This window comes from Solanum verrucosum, unplaced genomic scaffold (assembly GCF_900185275.1).
Source record: "Solanum verrucosum unplaced genomic scaffold, falcon-dt-bn FXZP01000153.1, whole genome shotgun sequence".
Taxonomy (NCBI): Eukaryota; Viridiplantae; Streptophyta; class Magnoliopsida; order Solanales; family Solanaceae; genus Solanum; species Solanum verrucosum.
In genome coordinates this window covers 1,657,469-1,665,999 of record NW_026020426.1, presented here as the reverse complement: position 1 = coordinate 1,665,999, position 8,531 = coordinate 1,657,469, and the positions used below count along the sequence as shown (strand labels likewise).

Genomic DNA, 8,531 nt, shown 5'->3' with positions numbered 1-8,531 from the left:
ATATATTCGTATATCAGGTATTTTTGTTTTTGTTGATTATTTTGAATCGGTGAAATCTTTGTATGATTTGATATTTTTAGTTTTTTTTGGATGTTTTGTATCCAATCTATGATGCAGAACGATTGAAAAGTGCTTGATTCTTTTTAGTTTCGTAGCTGTTTTCTTTTTATTTGAATGCATACAATTTTTTTGTATCCCATTATATTTAATGTAAATACTAACAATATGGGATTTTGGTATACCTCTAGTAATTCTGATTGATTCAGACATTGTAGAATGACATATGCTTTCCCCTAATCTAAAACCCTAAAATTAAAATTTGAAATTATCAAATATAAATGTTAAAAATCAAACAAAATAAACATATGAATGAATTTGTAGATTCAAATAAATCTGAAATATTAAAATGAAATCACAAAAAAATCGAAAAAGAATTATTTAGACGACTAAAAATTTGAACTACATAAATTAGATGAATATCTAAACAAACTATTCACATAAATATACTTGATAAAATTGGACACCACAACAGCAGATGAATTGGGCGTCACGTCCTCCAATCCGGCCCATTAACGTGAAGTGATGCAGTTCAATTCCCAACCACACTTTACACTTGTTCCTCCTCCTCATCAGGAAGTAAACACCACAAGTGTGTATTGAAGTGTCCATCCATGGCTTCTTCCTTGCTTCTCTCTTCACTTTCTTGCCCGACTCTTGCTAATAATCGCGAAATTGGCTCTCGTATTGTACTCCATAAATCAACTTTCCTTCCCAGCCCCAATTTCTTCTTTTCAGCTTCTCTTCTTCATAGTCGCAGCAGACCGAACGCCGGCGTTCGAGGCTATTCTTACAGGTCTCCAGTAGCCCAGTCTTACGACCATATACCCAAACAGTTCAGACAAGAAAATCTCAAAGATGGACGTAAGTGCCCTTATCCAATTCTCATAATTCCATTACGCAACCCTAATTTCGCACATTAGTTTGTATTGAAATGAAATGTTTCTGATTATTTACCTGACCCCAACTAGTTTGGGGATTGAGATTTTGTTAATTGAGATTATTTACATCTTTTTGTAGACATGAGTTATTGCTTGTAAATATATCTCAATTTTTAGCTTACATACTTAGCTGTTTGTCTTGCTTAGGCTTTAAACACTCACAAATAGTTATGTTGTTTGGTTTCTCCAAAATTGTGGAAGGAAGATCTGAGTGAGGGTATTGGTGTCTCTATATAGGTTGAATAAATTCAACCGCATATTAGTTTGATGTAAAAACTATGTTGCTCAAGCTTTTCAAAAATGTCTACGAGTGCATGTCGGATCCTCCCAAAGTAGTGTGCTTTTCGAGGCGTAGACTCGGGTGCCCCCATCTCGCATGATAAAGCAAAGAGAAAGAAAGATGAAGAATAGAAAGGCAACATTTTGGAAAAGTTTGAGCAGCATAGTGTAAAATCACAAAGAAAAAGGGGGAGAGAACGAGAGAATTACTCTATGGGTGTCTTTGGTAGGAAGGAAAATGTGCTCCTAGAAAATAAGTGAGTTTCTTACTTATTTCTTGTTGTTCGGTTAGTAAGAAGAAAATATTGTTTGAAGAGCATTTGAATATAATTTGGTCAAACACTATGACACCGAACCTGGACCCTCACTATTTAACACAAACTTGGACCCCGACCCCAACTGAACCCAACACCGACCTTAAACATGACCCAAGCTCGAGACCCGATCCTAACATCGACCCCGACTCAGAACTTGATCTTTGACCCCACCCTGGCCTAACCTTGCCCTGACAACCAACCCCAACCATGACCTTGACCCCAAATCAAGATCTAAGATTCAACCCCATGCCAGGACCCGACCTTGACACCAAGTCGGGGTTGGGTAAAGTTTCGAGTTAGGGCTGGGAGTTAAGTCCTAGGTCAAGGTTGGAAGTCGGGTCAGGTGGTAAGGTTGAAAGAGAGTTTTGGAAATCTTTTCCTTTATGTAGGGAATTCATTTTCCTTAAATTGGAGGAAAATAAGTCCATTTGGAAAACATTTCCGAAACATTTTAAGCGATCCAAGCATTTCTGTAAAGTGTTCTCCTTCATACTGAACACACCCTATGTGTTTTCAAGTGGGAAAAGAATGTAGGTTTCAGAACTCTATGGTCGTCATTCAAGTGAATCTGGTATTTGTGGAATGGTCCTTTGCACTCTTACTGCAGTTTCCTTGTTCTTCTCTACTCTAATTTTTCAATTTACTGTGTTCGTTATGTTTATATCTTCTTTTTTACTATTGTTTGTGAAGATTCTGCTCTTAATCATGTATAGTATCTTTTTGTAGTACTGAACAACTATAAGAATGCCCCTCAGTATCTTTACGGCCTTTCTCCGTCACAGATGGATATGTTCATGACAGAAGATAACCCAGCCCGGCGACAGTCAGGAAGTGTCACTGAAGTAAGTTCTTTTTTATACTCATTTCTTAATTGGTTTCCATGTATTTTAATGGCTTTAAGATGTCAGGTGTGTTAAATTTGTTTAAATATCCCATTGCCAAGTCTACCTTCTTACAAAAAAGACATTTAATATATTTTGATTACAGGAGAGTATAGCTTCATCCCATAACTATCTGAAAAATGGTGGAATGTGGAGTATGTCAGGCATGAATAAACGGGGCCCTTCAACATGCAGCATGAGCGTCAGCATGTACGGAGGAGGAGGAGCAAGATCTGATAGACCCCCAACTGCGCCTCCTGATTTGCCATCTTTGCTTTTAGATGCTAGAATTGTCTATCTGGGCATGCCTGTATTAACCTTTTCCTAGATCTTGCCTCCCTTTAAGTGGTTGTATGCATTTTACATTTGCAATGTTCTTATTCTGATTCTCATACTGGTTTAGCGTTGGATTGCCACAGATTGTAGAAGCTGTTACAGAGCTTATTGTTGCACAGTTTATGTGGTTGGATTTCGACAATCCAACAAAGCCCGTATACCTATATATAAATTCATCTGGTACCCAGGTAAGACAGTTTGCCTCCAATTTAATTTCTCCAAATAAATTTAGTTTCTGGAACAAGGTAAGATGAGAAGTGTAGAATGATTCGCCCCCAAGGCCTAGCTTGAGTGGCAAAAGGTGGAGGATTTGTGGCTTAGGTCACAGGTTCAAGCCCCACACCATGCAAAGCAAAGCCCCGTATTTAAGTGGAGAAGGGTAGAGGGGCGGGCCCATTATCCACCGAGTTTAGAAGGCTGTGTTGGTCCAAAGGGTGAATCACAGACCGATTTCTCGGTTAAAAAAAAAAAAAAAAAAAAAAAGAAGTGTAGAATGATTCATCAAGCTATTCTTTCATTTTGGTGGTCAGTCTGGAAAGAAAGAAATGGAAGATGTTTTGAAGATAGATCCAATTCCATCCACAAAGTTAAATGGAATTGTATAGTATCTCTACTTTTTTGGTGTAAACAGCTTTGTATAGATGATATAGACCAGATTATAGATTTGATAGGAAATCTGTAATTATCCCTTTTTGGAGGTTGCCAGCATACCCTTAATGCTGAAGAATTCAACCTTACCAGTTTCAAAAAAAAAAGAAAAAAGAAGAAGCTATTCTTTCATTTTGGTAGCTTATATAATTGGAGGATAAAGTGAGTTACAAAGACACTCATAGGGAGGGTTGGATGATTGATCTTAGGATGATACATGGTGGCAATTGCACGTAGGGATCTGGGAGTCTTATTTGTCTACCAAATGACAATAACCTCACATGCAAATGAATTATGAATAATAACCTTGAAAATGTTTGTATCCATCTGCATTCTTGCATACATTTTATACTCAAAGATGTCCATGCATCATAATATTAATCTCAGAGGTAGATATATGTTGTACGAGTCGTATCAGTGAAAACTTCAGATATTGATACCATGCATATGTATATGCTTTAATACAGTATTCATATACACAAATAATTTATTACTATGTATAAATGTTATATGCATCTACACATTTTTGAGACGTGGTCTGCATGCAATACATAATATTTTTTCTTTCTCAAGAAGTTATGTATTGCATAGTCCACATTTCTGTACTAGATATGTACTTGCTGCATTGTATGTCTGCACAAGACGGTACATTCTTCCTGAAGTAAGGATAACATATTTGGTTTTGCTCATTATGATTTATCTGGCTTTCAAATTCCAAACATAAAATGGGATCACTGATTTGCTAATCCAGAGAATTATCTCACACTAGCCAAATGCAATAGAGGATGTGTTTCCTGGGCCAAAGTCATCCAAGAATGATAGAAAATCCATGTCATCCCATTTGTTGACCGAACATACACTTTATACTTAGTTAATATTTCCCTGCTGCTGATGTACTCTTGCTTTTCCCAGAATGAGGAAATGGAGACTGTCGGTTCTGAAACAGAGGCATATGCCATTGCTGACATGATAGGAGTAAGTATCTCTAGACTTTTATGTTTACTTATGTTTGTCGTGATATTGAGTTTAATGTTTGAACTTATGTTTACTTATGTTTGTCGTGATATTGAGTAAGTATCTCAATTGAGTTTTAGAACAAATAATGAGAAATTGAACAAAGCCACCCTTAGTCTCCATAGCAGTAAAACATCAATGGGTGAACAATTTGATGCACCTTATCTATCTATATGTTTCCCAAGACTGCGATCTTTATTCATCTGACTTATTACTTGTGTGTTTTTAATTGTCACTAGTACTGCAAATCAGATGTATATACGGTAAACTGTGGCCTGGCTTTTGGTCAAGCAGCAATGCTTCTGTCACAAGGAAAGAAAGGGTTCCGTGCTATGCAGCCAAATTCATCTAGTAAGGCTCAACTTTTCACCCTCAATATCTTGATTCTCACTGGCAACTGTATGATCATATGATCTTCTCTGTTTCCAATTCATAGTTGGTACCAATGATAGATGGGAGCCACAGATATTTGCGTAAGGGTGTGTATCTTTAACAGCACGACGAACTGAATCACTATTTAACTTGACACGTCCATGGTGTGAGGATGTTTTCTAAAAAATGCTTCTCAACTGTACTATCACACAAGTGCTGTTTATCAAGGGTTTTTGAGTGTAGACATAAGTTGCTATACTTCATTTTAGGGATAAGGCACAAGTACCCCTAGACTATGACTGAAATCTCAGAGACAACTTAACTAAACTAAGGTCCTATTACCCGATGAACTCACTTTTTTTTGTAATTTTGTAACCTTTTGGCTTATGTGGCACACTTAGTGTCTTCACTTTGTTGAGGCACGTGGGAGATATTTGGAGGCCACTAGGCCAAAAAGATGTCCAAAATTAAAAAAAAAAAAAATGGGTTCGGGGGTGGGGGTGGGGGTGGTGGTTAATAGGGCCTTTAGTTTAGTTAATGTGTGTCTCTGGAATTTCGGTCATAGTTTAGGGCGTACTTGTGCCTTATCCCTTCATTTCATAATAACTTTCTGTAATTCATCAATCCTCTGCTACATTCTTCATTTCCTCCATCCTCCTTATATTTGCTTTCCTTTTTTATTTTTTGGTTGGTGGGAGGGATTTAGGTTAGAAGCAGAACAATTGTTTTTGGTGACTCATGATAACTATCTTCTATGTACATCATTCAAAGGCCTCCACACTCTCATGCCTGCCAAATTTATTCTAGTTTTCAGTTTTTACTGCTTTTGATATTCACATTATTGATGGATTGCAGCCAAATTGTATTTACCTAAGGTCAGCAAATCCAGTGGAGCACCGATAGAGATGTGGATAAAGGTTGTTCTTTCTCTCTAGCTATGTCCATGTGTATATGTGCATCATAAACACTTCTGAAATTGCTCGTTGGAGTTATATTTTGCGCATATGGATCACATAAGGTTTGCAATGTGTATGGTGACACCTGCCTATCCAGGTCTGTCATTTGTCACTAAAGTATTCTGCTACTTTGCCCCTCCACAGGCCAAAGAACTAGAATCAAACTCAGAGTATTACCTTGAACTATTATCACAAGGAACTGGAAAACCAAAGGAAGAAATTAAGAAAGATATCCTACGCCCTAAATATTTCAGGGCACTAGAGGCCATTGACTATGGCCTTGCAGATAAGATTATTAGTTCAAGTGACGATGCATTTGACAAACGGGTAAATTTACTTTGAGATATTTACCAATTACCATGCTGGCTTTCTTGTTTCATGCTGTTCACATTGATTTTTTGTAATCAGAACTATGAAGAGATGCTCCTCCAATCTAGAGCTATGTCGAGACCGGGTGGACCGGGTGCTCAAGCTGCTCCCTCCGGGTTCAGGTGAATGAAAGAGTGATAATGGTCCTGAACTTTCAGAAACAACTGATGTTCCTGTCTAGTTCTGAGGAACAAAGTGGCTGGTTACTTGTTTGTGCACCCATGGAATAAAACTGGGTATACGATTTTACGACTATTGTGCACAGGTTTGTGAAAAGTATTTACAATGTCAATTGTGTGTACCAGTATAGAATCAGATAGTGATAGTGCATGGTATAAATGAATTTAAAGTTGTCATGCCATTTTTCTTTATCTTGTATCGGATCATTTGTCAGTTCACAGTTTTAGATGTATCGTCGATTATTGTATTCGTAGCTTGAAAGTTGCCAATGGTAAATGGTATCTGGTAAGTTTTACCTACTATTGAATTGTAACTTACAAGCTGAGTGTCTTATAGTTTATCTATTGTGGACACTGGACAAATCATACCAAATTTTGGTCATTGCATAACCTGACTTTCGAGTTTTTCAAGCATGTACAGTATAGCATTCTTTAATTAAAAAAAAAGAACGAGGGTAAATACAATCTTTCTCATTCAACCTCAACTATAAGAAGGAAAAATTGCTCACCAATCATTGTCTGCCATGTGTTAAATTCATTTAATTTCATATTTTTATTTATTTTTCATTATTTATTTCTTTTTAATTTTTTTTTATAGTTTATTCTTCTTCCACTAAATTCATCCCTTTTGCTATTTCATTTTGTTTCATATCCTTTAAGCTACAATTGCATATCAAGGACTAGGTAGCGGAGGAAAAAGAGAAGCAAGAAGATAACAGGAAAAAAAAAAGTGAGGGAAAATGGGTGAGCATTCTTCATCGAAAAAATGATTGAAAAGTGTTATAAAACAAAGATAATGTAGTAAAATTAAGAAGAAAGATAGATGAGAAAATATTTTCTTTTCTCTTAATCTTGTCTTATGTTAAATATATATATATATATATATATATATATATATATATATATATATATACACCCTTTGGGGTGACCCAGTGACTTGGGCTTGGGACTTTCATGTAGGAAGTCGAAAGCAAGAGTTTGCCTTTTGAATGGAGATCGTCGCACCGGGCTTGCCTGGTGCGGGCTACCTTTTCTATGTGGTTTGCAAACTATTGCATAAGAGTAGGGGTTTTATCCTGTGCGGACCCAAATGATAGAGGTAGCGGGTTTCCCTTGTAATAAAAAAAAATAATATATATATATAAAAAAAAAATATATATATATATATAGGGATAAGGGTTTGAAAAATACCCCAACTTTGATCGAAATTGCTGTTACGATACCAAACTTTCTGGAGGATCTATTACCCGCTTAACTATTTAATAGTGTATTTTTTACCCCCTGAACTATTTAATAGTGTATTTTTAAGGGATATATGTGCCCACGTGGGCACATTACTATTTATAATTTTACATTATTTTTTATGTCCACCTGGGCAAATATATATATATATATATATATATTTAAAATACAGTATTAAATAGTCTAGGGGTGTATTTTAAAGGTATATATGTGCTCACGTGAACACATTACTATTTATAATTTTACATTATTTTTTATGTTCACGTGGGCAAATATATATGTTTAAAATACGGTATTAAATAGCCTGGGGGGTAATAGGTTCTCATTAAAGTTTGGTATCGTAACAACAATTTCGATCAAAGTTGGGGTATTTTTCAGACTCTTATCACATATATATATATATAAATACACACCACCACTCGTTTGGTGTGAGGGATAAACATAAATAGTCTTGGGAAAAAAATTAGATGTCTTGTTTGATTGACATGTTTGGGATAACCTATTCCACCATTTATAGCATAGTGATGAGATAAGTTATCTCATATACATGGTGGGATAACTTATCCCAGGATAACTAACCCCAAGATAGTTAATCTTGAGATAACTAGTCCCCAACCAAACAACTATATTATATGAATATTTATTTTTCATGTATATACTTGGGTACCAAGGGGCCGTTTGGTAGCTGGTTAAAGCTCAACCTAATACATGAATAACTTGTTTATTCATGTATTGATTTTATGTATTGTTTGGTTTGTGAATGGATAAAAATTATTCATGTATTAATTTTATACAATGTTTGGTTGGTAGGTTTCAAATGTTGTATAAAATTTATTCATGTATTAATTTTATACGATGTTTGATTGTGTTTTAGTAATTTTACATAATTAATACTCACATAACTTGTGAGAAAATCTATGTATAATTATATGCATGGTAG

General features: G+C 35.7%; 1 protein-coding gene across 1 annotated transcript; it reads left to right on the top strand.

Annotated features, from left to right (window-relative positions):
• The first annotated feature begins 618 nt into the window (after positions 1 to 618).
• Positions 619 to 6,516, top strand: LOC125807221 (ATP-dependent Clp protease proteolytic subunit-related protein 1, chloroplastic-like). The gene is made up of 9 exons (XM_049486945.1): positions 619 to 921; positions 2,321 to 2,436; positions 2,582 to 2,785; positions 2,895 to 2,999; positions 4,372 to 4,434; positions 4,713 to 4,824; positions 5,701 to 5,762; positions 5,946 to 6,128; positions 6,210 to 6,516. The coding sequence occupies exons 1-9, from the start codon at positions 672 to 674 to the stop codon at positions 6,294 to 6,296; spliced, it is 1,182 nt and encodes a 393-aa protein (XP_049342902.1). The 5' UTR covers positions 619 to 671; the 3' UTR covers positions 6,297 to 6,516.
• Positions 6,517 to 8,531: the final 2,015 nt, after the last annotated feature.

Excerpts from the sequence above, each read along its gene's own strand:
- LOC125807221 (XM_049486945.1), top strand. The coding sequence starts at position 672 with ATGGCTTCTTCCTTGCTTCTCTCTTCACTTTCTTGCCCGACTCTTGCT. Across the intron at positions 2,786-2,894 it reads TTGTCTATCTGGGCATGCCT|ATTGTAGAAGCTGTTACAGA; the intron begins GTATTAACCTTT and ends GGATTGCCACAG. Across the intron at positions 4,825-5,700 it reads TATGCAGCCAAATTCATCTA|CCAAATTGTATTTACCTAAG; the intron begins GTAAGGCTCAAC and ends GATGGATTGCAG.